The sequence below is a fragment of the Mytilus trossulus genome, chromosome 6, assembly GCF_036588685.1.
Source record: "Mytilus trossulus isolate FHL-02 chromosome 6, PNRI_Mtr1.1.1.hap1, whole genome shotgun sequence".
NCBI classification, from domain to species: Eukaryota; Metazoa; Mollusca; class Bivalvia; order Mytilida; family Mytilidae; genus Mytilus; species Mytilus trossulus.
The window spans coordinates 6896717-6916046 of NC_086378.1; the positions used below are offsets into that span (position 1 = coordinate 6896717).

The window sequence follows — 19330 nt, forward strand, 5'->3', positions numbered from 1 at the left end:
CCTATACTTGACTGTCCCTAGACATAAACCATCTGTAACAACTGAACTACCTATACTTGACTGTCCCTAGACATAAACCATCTGTAACAACTGAACTACATATTCTTGACTGTCCCTAGACATAAACCATCTGTAACAACTGAACTACCTATACTTGACTGTCCCTAGACATAAACCATCTGTAACAACTGAACTACATATACTTGACTGTCCCTAGACATAAACCATCTGTAACAACTGAACTACATATTCTTGACTGTCCCTAGACATAAACCATCTGTAACAACTGAACTACATATACTTGACTGTCCCTAGACATAAACCATCTGTAACAACTGAACTACATATACTTGACTGTCCCTAGACATAAACCATCTGTAACAACTGAACTACATATTCTTGACTGTCCCTAGACATAAACCATCTGTAACAACTGAACTACCTATACTTGACTGTCCCTAGACATAAACCATCTGTAACAACTGAACTACATATACTTGACTGTCCCTAGACATAAACCATCTGTAACAACTGAACTACATATACTTGACTGTCCCTAGACATAAACCATCTGTAACAACTGAACTACATATTCTTGACTGTCCCTAGACATAAACCATCTGTAACAACTGAACTACCTATACTTGACTGTCCCTAGACATAAACCATCTGTAACAACTGAACTACATATTCTTGACTGTCCCTAGACATAAACCATCTGTAACAACTGAACTACCTATACTTGACTGTCCCTAGACATAAACCATCTGTAACAACTGAACTACATATACTTGACTGTCCCTAGACATAAACCATCTGTAACAACTGAACTACATATTCTTGACTGTCCCTAGACATAAACCATCTGTAACAACTGAACTACCTATACTTGACTGTCCCTAGACATAAACCATCTGTAACAACTGAACTACATATACTTGACTGTCCCTAGACATAAACCATCTGTAACAACTGAACTACATATTCTTGACTGTCCCTAGACATAAACCATCTGTAACAACTGAACTACCTATACTTGACTGTCCCTAGACATAAACCATCTGTAACAACTGAACTATATATTCTTGACTGTCCCTAGACATAAACCATCTGTAACAACTGAACTACATATTCTTGACTGTCCCTAGACATAAACCATCTGTAACAACTGAACTACCTATACTTGACTGTCCCTAGACATAAACCATCTGTAACAACTGAACTACATATTCTTGACTGTCCCTAGACATAAACCATCTGTAACAACTGAACTACCTATTCTTGACTGTCCCTAGACATAAACCATCTGTAACAACTGAACTACATATTCTTGACTGTCCCTAGACATAAACCATCTGTAACAACTGAACTACATATTCTTGACTGTCCCTAGACATAAACCATCTGTAACAACTGAACTACCTATACTTGACTGTCCCTAGACATAAACCATCTGTAACAACTGAACTACCTATACTTGACTGTCCCTAGACATAAACCATCTGTAACAACTGAACTACATATTCTTGACTGTCCCTAGACATAAACCATCTGTAACAACTGAACTACATATACTTGACTGTCCCTAGACATAAACCATCTGTAACAACTGAACTACATATTCTTGACTGTCCCTAGACATAAACCATCTGTAACAACTGAACTACATATTCTTGACTGTCCCTAGACATAAACCATCTGTAACAACTGAACTACCTATACTTGACTGTCCCTAGACATAAACCATCTGTAACAACTGAACTACCTATACTTGACTGTCCCTAGACATAAACCATCTGTAACAACTGAACTACATATTCTTGACTGTCCCTAGACATAAACCATCTGTAACAACTGAACTACATATTCTTGACTGTCCCTAGACATAAACCATCTGTAACAACTGAACTACATATTCTTGACTGTCCCTAGACATAAACCATCTGTAACAACTGAACTACATATTCTTGACTGTCCCTAGACATAAACCATCTGTAACAACTGAACTACATATACTTGACTGTCCCTAGACATAAACCATCTGTAACAACTGAACTACATATTCTTGACTGTCCCTAGACATAAACCATCTTTAACAACTGAACTACATATTCTTGACTGTCCCTAGACATAAACCATCTGTAACAACTGAACTACCTATACTTCTGTCCCTAGACATAAACCATCTGTAACAACTGAACTACATATTCTTGACTGTCCCTAGACATAAACCATCTGTAACAACTGAACTACATATTCTTGACTGTCCCTAGACATAAACCATCTGTAACAACTGAACTACATATTCTTGACTGTCCCTAGACATAAACCATCTGTAACAACTGAACTACATATTCTTGACTGTCCCTAGACATAAACCATCTGTAACAACTGAACTACATATACTTGACTGTCCCTAGACATAAACCATCTGTAACAACTGAACTACATATTCTTGACTGTCCCTAGACATAAACCATCTGTAACAACTGAACTACATATTCTTGACTGTCCCTAGACATAAACCATCTGTAACAACTGAACTACCTATACTTGACTGTCCCTAGACATAAACCATCTGTAACAACTGAACTACCTATACTTGACTGTCCCTAGACATAAACCATCTGTAACAACTGAACTACATATTCTTGACTGTCCCTAGACATAAACCATCTGTAACAACTGAACTACCTATACTTGACTGTCCCTAGACATAAACCATCTGTAACAACTGAACTACATATTCTTGACTGTCCCTAGACATAAACCATCTGTAACAACTGAACTACATATTCTTGACTGTCCCTAGACATAAACCATCTGTAACAACTGAACTACCTATACTTGACTGTCCCTAGACATAAACCATCTGTAACAACTGAACTACATATTCTTGACTGTCCCTAGACATAAACCATCTGTAACAACTGAACTACCTATACTTGACTGTCCCTAGACATAAACCATCTGTAACAACTGAACTACATATTCTTGACTGTCCCTAGACATAAACCATCTGTAACAACTGAACTACCTATACTTGACTGTCCCTAGACATAAACCATCTGTAACAACTGAACTACATATACTTGACTGTCCCTAGACATAAACCATCTGTAACAACTGAACTACCTATACTTGACTGTCCCTAGACATAAACCATCTGTAACAACTGAACTACATATTCTTGACTGTCCCTAGACATAAACCATCTGTAACAACTGAACTACATATTCTTGACTGTCCCTAGACATAAACCATCTGTAACAACTGAACTACATATTCTTGACTAGGGACAGTCACATACAGAATGTGGCAACTACTTGTTATAAATATTTAGTACTTTATTTTATTAGTGAAATATCTTGTTACGACAGTTTTTATATGTGTACAAAATAATATAACATTGTAGGATTTGGAATCATTGTCTCTGGCCGACTCCAAACTTAAACATCATATATCACTGGTCATCAATGCTTTAGGCAGTAATGGGTCTCTTACAGAACTAGATATAAGGTGAGTAAATATTTAAAAGAGTCGGTAATTGGCACTTAATCTTACAAGATAGAACATCAATAAGCAGACACAAACTGGATCTTTATTCAGTATGCAAGATGATAAAATAATTTTATACCAAGCAAGCAATTGAGTCAAAACTAGTTAAAATCTCAGCATTACAAGAAAGAGTAGGTTTTATCTTAACTGATTCATAAGTAGTACAAGTTATATGATTACCAGTACACATAGTGCTATGTAGGAGATAACTGTGTTGTATTTTAAGGTCTGACAGCATCAATTGGTGATTTCATGGTTGCCATTTAAGTTTACTGGTGTCGTGTTATCGGAGCCAGTTAACCAGTATTTGTGACCATCAAATCAATGATTGATGTTGTCAGAGCTTAAAATACAAGACAGTTATCTCCATGACAGAAAACAATGTCAAATCAAACTTGATATAAAATCTGTCATATGTCATCTGCACTTGCACATATGTCTTTATAGCATCAATTCAGAATTGAAACCATGAAAATTGGTTACATTATCAAATCAAATTGAAGCTTACATATATTGTAGCTTTAGAAAAAGTATTTACAGTTCTTAAAATCTGAGACATACAAATACAGTCAAAGAAAATATTTCCAGAACATTACAAAGGAAAAAGTGCTTTTTATATGCTAAAAATGGTAATGTTTCCCATTGGTAATAGAATACAGAAAATCTACTTTAGTTTAATTTAGTTTAGTTTAAACATATTTATTTATAGTGGATTGGGAAACAAGTTTTGCAACTTATATAAATCCCTTTCCACTTTGCGGGTGCAAGTGCTGCCTTGTAGGGGCATTAGCCTACTCTTTTTCGAAATCTACAAGGGTGTCTTTAACGTGCAAGAGATATGGCTCTCTCTTAACACGGGTCAGTCATTTATCGTCCCCTTCCGACGGACTATCATCGTTTCCTCAAGACCATACTCGCGAATGGTGTCAAGGGAGAGCCGAAAACTGAGTTCCTGAAATTTTCATCCCGAACGGGTATCCAACCAGGAACCTTTGTGTTAGTAGTCCGATGCACTAACCACTACACCACGGCTCTCTACTTTGTTTGTAAGGCTCTCATGTAAAACATTATGAATTTTTTGTCAATGACATGACCATGTTCACTGTATACATCTGTGTATATCTGATTTTAAGTTAAATTGTAAAATGAATTTTAATTACAGTGGCAATCAGTTTGGAGATTTTGGTGCTAGAATGTTAAGTAAAGCTTTACAGATAAACAACAAACTAAAGACCATTATCTGGGACAAGAATGGTGTCACTTCACAAGGATTTGAAGATGTTGCTGATGCTCTAGAAAAGTAAGTCACTGTGACTGTATTATACTTCTATGTTAGAATATTAAAAGATGATATATTTATACATTGGAAAAGTAATATAAAAATATAATGCTATTTTATTTTTTTGTTTTGATAAAACCAACATGCCAATATAAAAAAGAAGATATGGTATGATTGCCAATGAGACAATTCTCCACAAGAGACCAAATTACACAAAAATTGACAACTATAGATCACTTTATAGCCTTCAACAATGAGCAAAGTCGATACCACATAGTCAGCTATAAAAGGCCATGCTATAACAATATAAAACAATTCAAATAAGAAAACTAAAGCCCTAATCTATGTACAAAGAGCGAACAAAAAACAAATATGAAACACATAAACAAACAAGACAACCACTGAATTATAGGCTCCTGATTTGGTACAGACACATACATACATACAGAATGTGGCGAGGTTAAACATGTTAGCAGGATCCCAACCTCCACTTACCTGGGACAGTGATGTTACAGTACAACATAAGAACGAACTATAAAAATCATTTGAAAAAGACTTATCTCATCAGAAGAATTAAAATACAAGTGGATGTGGCCGGGTACTTATACATTCCACCAACAAAAAGACAATAAGTACAGATCTGAGAGTACTCACAGTTTCTGACAGCTAGTTAAAATTCACAAACAACTAATAAAAAAGTCATGCATCTTAAACTAAAGCCTTCTTTCTTTAATTTTACATTGAAAAGAGTAGAATATTTAATGTCTACATAAGTTAAAATCAAAATATACAACAGGACTTTCATTATTTACTATTTGGAGAAGTAAAAAGTAAGATAGATTTGTATTGTCTCTTATTTAAATTTGAAATCCATACTAAAAGGTAAGACTTATGTATGAATCACTTATCATTCTTAAAGGAATTTCACAATGAAGAAAATGCCTACCCCAGTAAATGATATGGTTCTGGCTCAACAAAGAAATCCTGAGAAAACTGAGGCAGCAATACAGAGGGTAAGTTCTATCTTAGCACATTGTGTGGTGGGATAGACTGTTCTTTAGTTATGTATGTAAGAATAATTTGCATATTTTCTGTGTTCAAAGTAATTTTGATTTGTTATAAGTGATACACTTTGTTTTTTCTTTGTAGAATTTTAAAAGGTTTATAACATTCTGGTTATATTAAAACAGGAAAATTATTTATAAAATTGATTCTTTGTGCCAACTTCAGAAAAACATTATACTTCAAATATTTGATTTGACATTTGTGTCAGTTATGTTATATAATGATTGTAGATTGAGGCACTGTTACAAAGAAACCACAGTCCACAGAAATACCTGGTCAATAGGGATTATAAAATACAAGGGTGTTATCTTAGCTCTACACAACAGGTAAGAATATTCTAAGAAATGAGTTACTAAGGATTTATCATGACCTACATGGTACTAGTTTTTATGAAATGTATATTTGAACCACAAATGTGGGTGTTGTAAAAATGCCTATTTTTTTTTGCATTATATGCAGTATAAGTAAAAAGCACCAAACAATAAAAATGCCAAAATAGCATGCATATATATATGCAAATAACAAATGCTTTAAACAAATGAATAAGTCTTTTGTAGTAGATAAAGAAAAATTGGTGACTTAAATAAAAAAAATCTTTTCTTAATCTCATTTTACAATTTCACTTTGTAATGTTCTTATTTTGATTACAATAATATTGCTGAATAATGAAAACAATTACATTACGAACACATTTGACTACAATTACATTACTGACATATTTCATTACAATAACATTACTGACACATTTCATTACAATTACATTACTGACATGTTTCATTACAATTACATTACCGACACATTTCATTACAATAACAGTAATGACACATTTCATTGCAATTACTTTACCGACACATTTGTCTACAAATACATGTGTCACATTTCATTACAATTTACAGTACTAACACATTTCATTACAATTATAGAACTGAAACATTTGATAACAATTACATTACTGACACATCTGACTACAATTACAGTACTTACACATATGACTGCATTTACATTATTGACATCTTTGATTTTACAAGATCTTACTAAGTGTAGATAAATTTTATTGTAGATGGTTGACCGATTGGTTGTACAAGTCCAGGACACAGTAAATGCTTTACAGATGACCCCATCAGTTGATGATTATCAACAAGACATAGATGTAGCCAATGGCTTTGTTAAAGATGCAAATACTTCACAACTTGTAAGATATAACTCATCGATGTACAATTATATACTGTGGATTCATTTATTTTTGCGCGTACCAATTGTTGTGGTTTGAAGAAAAATTAATATTCATGGATATTTAATTTCGTGGTTTTGGCAAAGTCGACACTCATTCCTTTAGAAAATTTGTCATTCGTTGAACATTTGAATTTGTGGTTCTCCTGTACCAACGAAATCCACAAAAATTGGTATCCAACGAATATAAATGAATCCACAGTAATGATAACTATTTTCTTATCTGATGAGAACTCAAATTTTTGTAGTTTATTTTTAAAGCTTTTGGGCTTAATAGATTTTTTAAGGTATATTGATAGTATATATTTAGTTTTTTGAGAAAAAATTTCAGAAGTTTCCATTCCTTATCAGTTAAGATATTTATATATATTTTATGTTTAATTACGACCATTGAATGATTTGAAACATTTTTACATTTAGCTTCTGCCTCAGTTACAAGATGTAGCAGATAAATCAACAGGGGAAGATAACCCAGTAGGTAAACGTCTCAAGGAACTCTCAGATGACCTGAAGAAAGTTCTGGATAATCAAATGAAGGTTGGTATATATTATATGTAAATGTAAAGAAGGATTACTATTTGTTTTTTTGTAGGAAAATGATTTAAAATTTTCTGCAATTTAATTCAGTGAAAGGACCATGTCAGTTTTTGAAAATTCTAACAAAAAGGCCTACAGCAGGCTGGCAGAACAATTTTTAACAGAGCAATAGTATTTTAATCATTTACCTAGTTCTGGTTTTCAGTCATAAAGGCTGGAGTTAATAAGATCATGGCTTCATATTATTTTCTTTAAAGATATCTTTATATCTTCTCAAAGGTTACTTCTTGTTATGAAAAAAAGAAGATGTGGTATTATTGCCTAGGAAAAAACAATGCTAGAGACCAAATGATATTGAAGTTAACAAAGTCATAATACAGCCTTTAACAATGAGAAAAACCTGTTCTGCAAAGTAAAAAAGTCACAAATGTTAAACAATTCAAATGAGAAAACAAACAGTCTCATTTATGTACAAAGCAATGAAAGAAAAACAAATATTAGAAACAGAAACACAAAAAAACTTTTAAAAATGTTGGCATATTAATTTTACAATACTGACTTCTTAAATACTTATTCAAGATATATCTATTGTCTCTTTGACATATTCCCTTTTTCTATTCTCAATTTAAATGAAGGTTTGCCATAAATGTTCCATCACATCCATCTTCTCATTATTTACAGAAAACAGTTGAAGACATGTTAGAATGTACAACCAAACAATTTACTGCCATAACCAAAGATAAGGTAAGCCATACATATACTTACTATATTTATTATGAATTGAAGCTTGAGTTTAATTGCGAGATGAAAATAACGATTTCAAATTGCTTTTCCATAAGTATTGTGTGTAACATATTACCAGAAATTCATAGATAATGGCCATGGTATACTGTCATTTTAATTAACCCTTAAAACAGGGAGATAATCTTTATGATATACCATTAGATACTAAAATGATTTATTTCATTTCAATACAATGAATTTAAACAAAAGTAAAGAAACATTTTATATTGAAAAAAATAATATTAATTTTGAAGATAATAGTTCAATTTTGATATGATATTACAATAAAAAAATGTAAAAAAGAAATGTAAAAAAAATACTAACTTTTTTCATGATATACTATACACATTTTATTTTTGTTCTGACAGGAATTTTCTACAGAATTAAATAGTGGATGTCACAAGAAGAGCAGTCTACCAGAAGACTTTGCCACACACACATTAAATGTTATAGAAATGGACGTCTTTAATAAAATAAGGTAAACAATTTACAACAGAAGTAATTAATGTCAAATTATTTTCATCTAACATAGAAGGAAATAATATTTCTTACAAATTGATATGAAAAATGTTTAATTGGTGAAGTACTAAAGTGAAGAGTATTTTTCCGTTCCTGATTTTCATTTATATATTTTAATATCTTGTTTTTGAAGCTTATACAACTAACCTAGAAAGTTTAAATATGGAGGTTGAAATATGCTTTTATGATTTTTTCTCTTTGTAAATTTTATTACCCTTCAGTTTGATCTTTGAGGTGGGTCTCATTGGGGTCTAAGCATGACGCGGGATTGCCGATTTTTCGTAAGCGTGAAACGTGAAAGTCAAATTATTGTGTCATGAAAACGGGAAATGAGGTCTTGCGGGACCCGGGAAATGACAAAAAAATAAGAATTGCTTACGCATATAGTGTAAGCGGGATATGGGAATATAACAAAACAGTAAGCGGGATCCGGGATCGGAACCCCCCAATGAGACCCCCTTTGAGACGATACTAAGTAAAATTGAAAAATATAATGTATGAGTGTATGAACATAATATCTGTATTAATGGATTATTTCCAGTGAACTGAACCTGGCAGTAGCAGCCCATATATCAGATAGAGTTATAGATGCTGTGATAGAAAACTTATCCTCAAGTCATAAAAAACTGGTAATATAATATTTCATCAACTACTGTGGATTTGTTTATTTTCATGGATATTAATTTTCGTGGTTTGAGGAAAACTTGCATATTCACAGATATCTAATTTCCTGGTTTTGGCAAAGTCTGAATATATTTTTAAAGAAAAATTTTAATTTTTGAACATTTGAATTCATGGTTCTACTGTAGCCATGAAATCCACGAAAATTGGTATCGAACGAATAATAATGAATCCACAGTAAATTAACTTTAAAACCCTGGCACAAAATATCTTATGACTTAAATTGAACATTTGTGTAAATGCAGGCCAGATGTATATTCTGCTCACAAAATTTGCTAGACAATTGATGACTAAATTGTTTATTAATAACTGTTCAAATAACTCAGTATTGCCAATTATGTCATTTAAATCAGTGGTTTCCTAGGCAAAACTGTTTTTTTCTCAAAATAAAAAAAAAATGAAGTGTGATATTTTCTTAATGTTTAAAACAGAAGTAACTGTATAAAAAAATGTGCACATTCACAAAAGAGCAAAATTTCTGACAGTTATTTAATAAAACTGCATAATATTTTTGTTAAATTCATGTAATCAACAGAATAAAAATAATTTTGGGAACAATAAATTATTTGAACCAAAAATTCATGCATACAGTTAAATTTCTGGCATAAGAAATATAAGTTTTCAAGACATGATTATGTATAAGAAAAAAATAGATCCCTTATTTTATTGGTATTACTTATTACTTTTAGACAAATCATTTGAACCTGGAAAAGAGTAAGCAAGGAAGACCAGTAAAGAAAGAAGAGATAAAAGAGACAGAGAAGGGAGATAAACAGGAGAAAGACAATATAGATGATCTAAAATCAATGGATTCCAAATCGTCTGACAGTTCTCCTGCTGTAAGTATTGTACAAAGGATATTATTGTTTGGGATTTGAGATCAGTTCCTTGAAAGTTAGATGACACCCATGGAGTATGCTCAGATTTTTTTTCCATGAGGCATAAATTACTGTACAGACGTTCATAAATTGGTCTCAGAAATTAGATTATTGACCATTCCCACATATTGAATCGTGTTGAATAATTATAAGAAAGAACTTAGATTTATAAGTTTTTGAACATACCTTTGGTATATTTCAGCTCTTTTATCTTCTAGGCAGTGATTTGCATTAGTTCTAAAATGAAGCATTAATTATCATATTTTTTTAATATAAAAATATTAAGAAGATGTAGGTTGAATATTAATGAAAAATATAATCAAAAGACCTCCAAAGACCAAGCTATATAAAGTCTGTCGTAATTGACAGCATATGATTGATTTTTAAAAGCTCAAAGCTATATTGTATAGTTATTTAACTCACCCACATTATTTGTTTAAGAAGAATTTCAAAAAACATCTACTTCTGGGTTATAGAAATCAATTCTGGTTGGTTATGTGTATTTTCTTGTTTAAGCTACGACCAAATAAGGTATGATAAACTTAACAGCTCCAGCATGAGAAGAAACTTTAATGCATCTTGATACTTCTAATCAAACAGCTGTTATATCTAACAGATAAAATGAAGGTTAAATAAAATGTATATACAGAGCTACACTTAGATCAATTTATCTGAAGAATGGTTAGCAAGATCATTGTGTGTGATGTATATATATATTTTTTTTTTTGTAATAAATATTTTTTGTGATATATTTTAATATGTTGGTTAAATGTCAAGATAAAACTCAAATCATGTACTCAAAATATTTTCAAAAATATAAATTTATATTATGTGACAGCAAACCCCCACGAAGAATACAGGAGTAAGTTATAAGTTATGAGTGCACAAGCTTAAGAAAAAATATTCTTGTTGTATGAAAAGAAAAAGAAATCTTTGAATGAAAATTTATGAATATGTATGAACTAGTATTACACAAGTTTACGATTTGCTCTACATTTATATACTTTATGAACTACAACTTTATTTTTCTTTTCTACAAAAAGCCAAGTTTACATTTAGAATGTTGTATTTTGTTATTTATTTAATTCTGTATGTTAAGACTTTTATTTCTGTCTCATTTTATTTCATTGCATGGTTCAGTCTTCTCCTGGTCTGACTTTATTTTTCTCTACACCTGTCGTAAGTTTATGATATACTGACGAGCTATTACAGTGTTACATAACTATCCTTACAGTTTTATTATCATTTCTAACCCATATATAGAAATACTCACTTGTTATAGATGACACCATTTATAGTGGGGGTTTGAGGTGCTCATTTGCATATGATACCAAAGGGATAGTGTTTATGACACCATTTATAGTGGGGGAGAGTTGTGGGGACTGATTATAAACAACATCAGAGTTTATGTGTGGTGGTACTCCCTGATTATAGATTACACCATTTATACATTGATTATAATTGACATCAATGTTGGATGTGTGTGGTGGTACTCACTAATTATAGATGGTTTATAAGTTCCCTATCAAAAGCTTTTTTTACAGTGAACTAGAATTTACATGACTGAGGGAGAGGGGGTGTATGATACACAAATGCCTACTATACCTGGCCGAATACAGTACACAAAACCATCCACTTGACACAAAGTAACATGTTTGATTCTATTATTTTTTTATCATTTTTTTAATGATTTAAGAAGAGTTCATGAAGATTATTTTGCCTGCTCCCTTGTATTTTGTACATGATCTTGAACGTTTTCATAGGTAATACAATGTATATACCGGTATGTTACATAGGCAAAATATATCTCACTCTAATTGGAATCTTCAGTTTTGTCACTGCATGCATAAGATTTTTTCAATGTCATAGGATAACTGGTAAGCTGGAATAGATTGCTGTGAAACGACTTAAAAATAAAACTTTTTGTTGTCAGTATCATACACAAATTTGAGTTTGTTGTCTTTTGTATTGGACTACCCACTGATATAATGGTATTTCCTTAGGATTTTGACAATTCTTTCTTTGGTTCTTATGATTTGCGCGGATGTTTTTGTCACGAAAAAGGGATTTTATAAAGATAACAGACATATCATGCACTCCTGGCTTAACTGTAACTTGTATACCGTACCTTTAAGATTTTGCTTATTAGTTTCAAAAAGAAATGTATTAATGTTTTATAATTCCTAACTATTCAACTTATGAATGCTTCTAGTTATTTATATGTTCTATGTGCTCAAACAAATGCTGGTCTGAGGCATGGAACTTTATCATGACAATAGAATAACAGTTTGCATATTTGTGGCACATTAAAAATTAAAGAGTAACAAATGTGCGATGATTAACCTTTTAAGCCTCGGTCACACCTTACCGGATAGCTCGAACGGACACCTAACGGATAACTTTTTTTCAATCCGTTCATGTCCGTTAGACGTCCTTTCTTATCCATTAGACGTCCGTTCTTATCCGTTAGACGTCTGTCCATATCTGTTAGGCGTCCTTTTTATCCGTTGATGTCCGTTCTGTTCGGTGGAAAATTTTGAGCATGTTCAAAACTTTGAACGGACGTCCAACGGATAAAATGTCCGTTCAACGTCTGTTAGGCATCCGTTTTGTACGGTAATCAACCGTTTTGTATCCGTTACGTGTTTGTTATGCATCCGTTGGAGATCTGGTAGACCAATTCACCAACGGACGTCTACCAGACGCCTAACGAATAGAAAGGATGTGAAACGGACATTAACGGAAGAATAACGGATAAAACAGATGCCTACCGAATGTAAAACGGACAAATGCCAATTGAAATTTCTCATGGTTGATTGCCTTTAATTTTTAGATGGTTTATTGCCTTTAATTTTCAGAATATTTTGTTCATCCGTTTTATCGGTTACGCTTCCGTTAGATGTCTGTTTTATCTGGTACTCGTCCGTTGGATGTACGTTCGACGTCCGTTCTGTCAGGTACGTATCCGATTCACGTACGTTCAATGTCCGTCGTGTGTCCGTTAGTACACCAACGGACTCCAAACGGATAAAAAAATTGTCAAATTTTTTTTATCCGTTAGGCGTCCGTTCGAGCTATCCTGTAAGGTGTGACCGAGGCTTAAACAAAGACTATGTGCTCCATGGCATAAAGTCAGTACCTTCCTCTTTGTTTTTTGTTTTCATACTGAACAGGATCATTCATATCTAAACTATACACTAAATATACTACACTAGTAATTTTGGGGCCCTTTATAGCTTGTTGTTCGGTGTGAGCCAAAGCTCCGTGTTGAAGGCCGTACTTTAACCTATAATGGTTTAATTTTTAAATTGTTATTTGGATGGAGAGTTGTCTCATTGGCACTCACACCACATCTTCCTATATCTATAAGTTCTGGTATATTATGAAGTATATTATGTAAAAATAACATTATAAAAAATTAAGCTAGTTTAAAATATATCTTAAAGTACACATTTAAACATGGAAAAGCATGCAACGTTTAAAAATATACAATTTCTGTGAGGCTGAGAAACTTTAATATATGAGAGTAACTAGTCAGATTTTTTACCTATTTAGTTTTCAGAAAACTTTATTTATTGGATTAATTCTTTTGTTTAGCTAAATTCAAGGCTTTTTATAGTTAATTTTTAGAATTTTAGCTTGCCATTCCTTAGTTATTTTTGTAATCCTTTGCACACCAAACTGTACTGAATACCTGAATTTGTTTTTAGGAAATTTTAAAATTCTGAAATGTTTTAGAGATTGTTTAAGTTGAAATGAATTTCGCTTCCAACTTTTGTTTACCGATAATAAAAAGATATAATTAAATAAATTGGCATATTTCTATTAAAGAGTTTGAAATTATATTCGATAACAACCATTTGGATATCGATTTTATTTTATTATTTTTGTCTGTTCAAAATGATCAATTGGGCATGTACCGACATAAATAAGTGTATTTTATTTGTTTTGCAGGAGACACCAAACATTGCATCAAAGAGAAAAACTGTTAATAACAGGAGACAAAGACCACCAACTGTAATAGGTAAGAATTCGGAATGGAAATGTTTTAGTAAAGAAATTAGGGAAACAACCTCATTTAAGTTTTAAAGTCTAAATCATCTTCCAAGATCTGTTCTTTAGGCACTGCAATCTTTCTAGAATTAACCTGCTTGTAGTAGAGATCATCTTTCAAGTTCTGTTCTTTATGCAGTGAATAAGAATTACCTTTATAAAGTAGAGCTCATATTCTTAATTCTATTCTTTATACAGTGGAATCTTTCTAGAATTAACCTCCATAAATTTGAGATAATACATTAGTTCCAAAAGAATGAGTTTACTGAAAAAACTCATGGTTTCATTTAGAAAGGTTTCACTGCTTCAACTCCTCTGAAATTCTTCCTGTAGTTGCTAGTCAACTAATAGACATGTATTTAAGAAAGTTAATAGTTCTTTTCAAATTAACAAAAGATGAAATGTCTTATAGCTTCAACTAAAAACATGCACATAGCATTTCTTTGATTTCACCTATATATTATTAGAACTATTGTTTTTTACAAACAAAAAATTACTGTTTCATGACCTTTGAAGTTATAATTGACCAGATGTTTAATATATTATAAGAACAACAATACATTGATTACCATGTCTTTTGTATGCTTTAATGGCTATATAAATTACTGCACATGCTTTAGAAGATGGTGAATAAAAATGTTTCTCAAAAAATTGTGATGCCTATTTTTTAAGTTAAAATTTTTTTTTCAAGTACACATGTGCACATGTACATATATGTATATTTCAATCATTAAAAAACATTTTCACATGATGCTCTCTGCACAATGTAAAACCTTAGTTATTGCTACATCTTTATGATTCAAGCTAATGAAACAAATTTGGTATAGTCATAGGTTTCTTTGCTATTACTCTTTGATTATCATTTATATTTACAAAAATTAAAGAAATGCTGCATTTTGAATTTTCAAAAAGAATCAGAAACTGAATGCATATGCATATTTTTGCAAAATCTATTATTACAATTCAAAAAGTTTTCTATTGGCTATACCAAATTTAAACATCTTCTTGTAAACCTCTTTCACAACTCAGAGTTAATATCAGCTGTGGTGTAGGGAGTATATTAACTCTGTGTTTTGAGCACTTTGTAGTGTCATGCTTTAGCTAACCTTGCTTGATTCCTCCATAGAAGCAGAGCACGTAATAAAAGCTTTAGAAGTTTACAACAGTGTTAATCCTGACTCCACACCCCCGCCTTCACCTTGTACATCAAATGGTCATTATATTACCATGACAACAGTTAAAGATGCCAAAGAAACGAAAAAAGTGGAGCAGAGGAAGAAAGGTATTGGTCAGAAAAGTCACCTGACCTGCATGCTCAATGTATAGATATTTATACCTGTTGTATTTTAAAGTAAAAAGAGTCATGATCTGCTAAAAAACGAGGAATTTTCAAATTACAAAAGTCCAAAATTCATGACATTTGTTTAAGGTTCCATCACGCCAAAGACAATTGATAGCACTGCGGAAACTCTTACTATTTAACCTTTTTCAGAAATTTCAAGATATCATGTTGTTTTGTGTATCTTATAAAATATCTGACTATGATACGTTTTATCCTCAAAAGATATTTTTAGTCCATTTGTAATTTTGAAACAGAATTTTTATTGTTTGTAAATTAGTAATTTTCGATTAAAAAAAAGTTAGGCAATAACATTGGTTATTGTATGTTAAATCTATTGATAGTCTTTTATGAGTAAATAATTATTTTGTGAGCACAGTTTAATATTTTAATTGATTACAATTAGTATATCTCAGATCTGTTTGAAATGTTAACAAACAATCTCTCACTTGCTTACAACTGACAGCTAACCTTTTATTTTCAGTTTATTTCTTTTTATTAAGAAGCTTGCCATACAGAATTCTAATTTGAACTACTTTTATTTCTGTGAAATCTCAAATAAATGTTGTACTATTTTGTTATATTAATCTTGTACTGATATATACCATATAGTCAAACCTACTGTAAAGGTCATCTCTATCAAGGGCAAACTAGGACACCATTAATTTTCCCGATATTTATACGATAAGTTTACATACATTCTATTTTTCAACTAAAGATAAAAAAAGATACTTTCATGTACTTCTTTATGAGATAAATGCGGTAAAAATTTTAGACATTTACTAAAAAAAGTTGTTTTTTTAAAAATGTCTATCTATCCTTTAGATAAACATAATTCACTTTTTATTTGAAGAAATAAATACAAGCGAATTTATGTATAAACATCTGGAAAATCTTCTTTATATTAGCATGTTCAAAATTTGTAAAATTTAATTATGGTTAAAACCCGAACTGTTAGTTTGACTGTTCTTGATGATCAATTATGTGGATAACTTAGTAGTGAGTGTCATATTATTTTATATCTTTTCAGAAAATATATTTGGAGTTTCTTATATAATATATTAAAAATGTCCAACAGTAGTTTGACTGGTCTATGACTATAAATAGTTTTACTGTTAATTCACTTTATGCTGCAATTTTAGCTTTGAATGTTGGTGACAATAAAATCATGTGGTAATGGACATATGTTGCTATTGATATGAACTTGTTTATTTTATAATCCTCATCTTCTACAGTTTAAAACATTTGCATAAAACAGGCTATTATTTGAACTTGTAATTATTTTTAATTATGGAATTCGCATAATTTCTTGTGTTGCAAATTTTTAATAAATTCCATGTTTATTTGGTATTATGATCATTTGAGCAGTTAATAACACTTTCCATACAATGTATTTTGGTTAGATAGTGTTGTGCTCTGCACAGTACATTCTATTGAAAATATGATATTTTCTTTGTAATAGAAAGTGTTGTGCGCAGCACAGAACATTTCAGTACAGAATAAACATGGAATTTATAAAAAAATTCAATAACAAGAAATCTAGCAAATTCCATAATTAAAAATAATTCCAAGTTCAAATAATAGCCTGTTATAAACAAAACCCTATTGCTTTAATTAAATGATGTCAAATATTAATAACTGACTTATCAACATTGTTTAATAACACATTGATAAGTGATAACCCAATTTTTTATGTAATTTTTTCTGCTTATTTCAGTTGGTTCTCAGGAAGACCTTACAAAACTCCCAGACTTAGATGGTATGTTTTTATACGTATAAAATAGAAAACATTCATAATAGAATTATCATAGTGTTCTACTAATTATATAAGTGGTTATTAGTAAACAGAAACAAATGTCTTTAAGTTTCAAAGAAAACATAACGTCAATAGTTTTGAATAAGGACAATTCCTTTTTCACATTTTTGTGAGAAGATTTTTTTCAGGTGGTATATAACACTATAGGGACATAACTCTGTAAAGACCAGCTGAACATATTTGTCAAATTCTATTCTTAAGGAAATATTAAGCTTCTCAATGATCAAAATAAGTGTTGGTCAAACTGCTACATATCCAATAAAGTGTGTGGTTGAAGAGTTTCGAAATCTTAATATTTTTGTCAAAGGGTCAACGTAAATAATTTGTCAACATTTTGGGAAAATTAAACAAGCCAAGTTAATTTTAGTAAAGTTGTTTGGTACCACCTTAAATGGCTTTATTTTCCTGAGTATTAAGTCATTTCTTTATGTAAAATATAGGTTACGATCGATATTTCAGTTTTACCTGTTGAGAGAATTATAGAATCAGTTCCTGACAAGCCAGCACCTAAATCTGTAGATAATACACCTGCTAAACCAGCCGACAAGCCAGCAACTAAATCTCTGAACGAAACATTGGCTAAATCTGCTGACAAGCCTGTATCTAAAACTCCCGCTAAAAACTTGAAGGCTGATCCACCATTATCATCATTACCTGATTTAGATACAGTGGCACCATTAACTCACCTCGGCAAAGATCGTCCTCGACGGAACAGAACACATCGTCCTGGTCGTCCGACAACACCAGCAGCAAGTCTAGGAGAGAAGGACAAAGATTCATCGGATGCTGATAACAATATTGATATTTTCTTTAAGCCAACGGTTGTTAGAGATCAGGTGACAGCGCCAGCTCAAAGTAACACAACAAAAGAACCCAAAAAAGTCTCGTAAGTCAAGGGAAATAACCCACATTTAAACATTTTAATCAGTGCTTCTTACTGCTATATATAGAAATCATATTTTATTCATATATATATTGTTATATTTTGGCACAAAAAGTTCATTGGGATAGTCTTGTATCAAGAATAAGATAATAAATACCAAGTCTGTGTTTGTTTTAAAAAATTTAGAAAGTAGATTGGGTGTTTCAGTCTATACTTTAATACATGTTATAGATAGAAATTTTGAAAGTTAATTGAATAAAAATACTTCATATATTTTAAATCATAAATAAAAAATGATCAAAATTTCTATTTAAAACATGTATTAAAGTATGGTTTGAAACTCACCATCAAAATAGTTAATGAAATTTTGACCAAAAAAAATTACATGCACTGAATAACACTCTTTCATGCATGATACAATTTTTTCTAATAGATTTACATTGCAGGGGATCATATGACATTTTTGCCTTTAAAGTTGCAGTGCCAGTATTTTTTTCTGAAATCATAAGATTGTTCATCAAGTCAATCTCAACTTCTTCATACATATTTTTATTGTACCTACAAAATAAAAGGTAACACAATATAATGCAGGCTGTCTTGTCAGTGTGTGTATTACCTGTCTAGATTATCAAGATTAAGTAAATGCTTTGATTCATTCTTATTTGTAAATTTTTGTGGATTTTGCGGCTGTAAGAGATCCACAAATTAA

General features: G+C 31.4%; 1 protein-coding gene across 7 annotated transcripts in view; it reads left to right on the forward strand.

Annotated features, from left to right (window-relative positions):
- Positions 1-19330, forward strand: part of LOC134720678 (F-actin-uncapping protein LRRC16A-like) — a 73396-nt gene that overhangs the window by 33048 nt on the left and 21018 nt on the right. For 3 of the 7 annotated variants that reach the window (XM_063583095.1, XM_063583097.1, XM_063583098.1), the window contains 16 exons: positions 3416-3519; positions 4721-4858; positions 5757-5850; positions 6133-6228; positions 6963-7094; positions 7553-7669; positions 8351-8413; positions 8821-8930; positions 9513-9600; positions 10342-10491; positions 11047-11061; positions 11369-11392; positions 14485-14554; positions 15710-15865; positions 17640-17681; positions 18198-18624. In XM_063583095.1, the coding sequence (XP_063439165.1) occupies positions 3416-3519; positions 4721-4858; positions 5757-5850; positions 6133-6228; positions 6963-7094; positions 7553-7669; positions 8351-8413; positions 8821-8930; positions 9513-9600; positions 10342-10491; positions 11047-11061; positions 11369-11392; positions 14485-14554; positions 15710-15865; positions 17640-17681; positions 18198-18624 (1826 nt within the window). The remainder of the gene's footprint in view (positions 1-3415; positions 3520-4720; positions 4859-5756; positions 5851-6132; positions 6229-6962; positions 7095-7552; positions 7670-8350; positions 8414-8820; positions 8931-9512; positions 9601-10341; positions 10492-11046; positions 11062-11368; positions 11393-14484; positions 14555-15709; positions 15866-17639; positions 17682-18197; positions 18625-19330) is intronic. The other 4 variants (XM_063583096.1, XM_063583100.1, XM_063583099.1 and 1 more) reach the window with 4 other exon arrangements.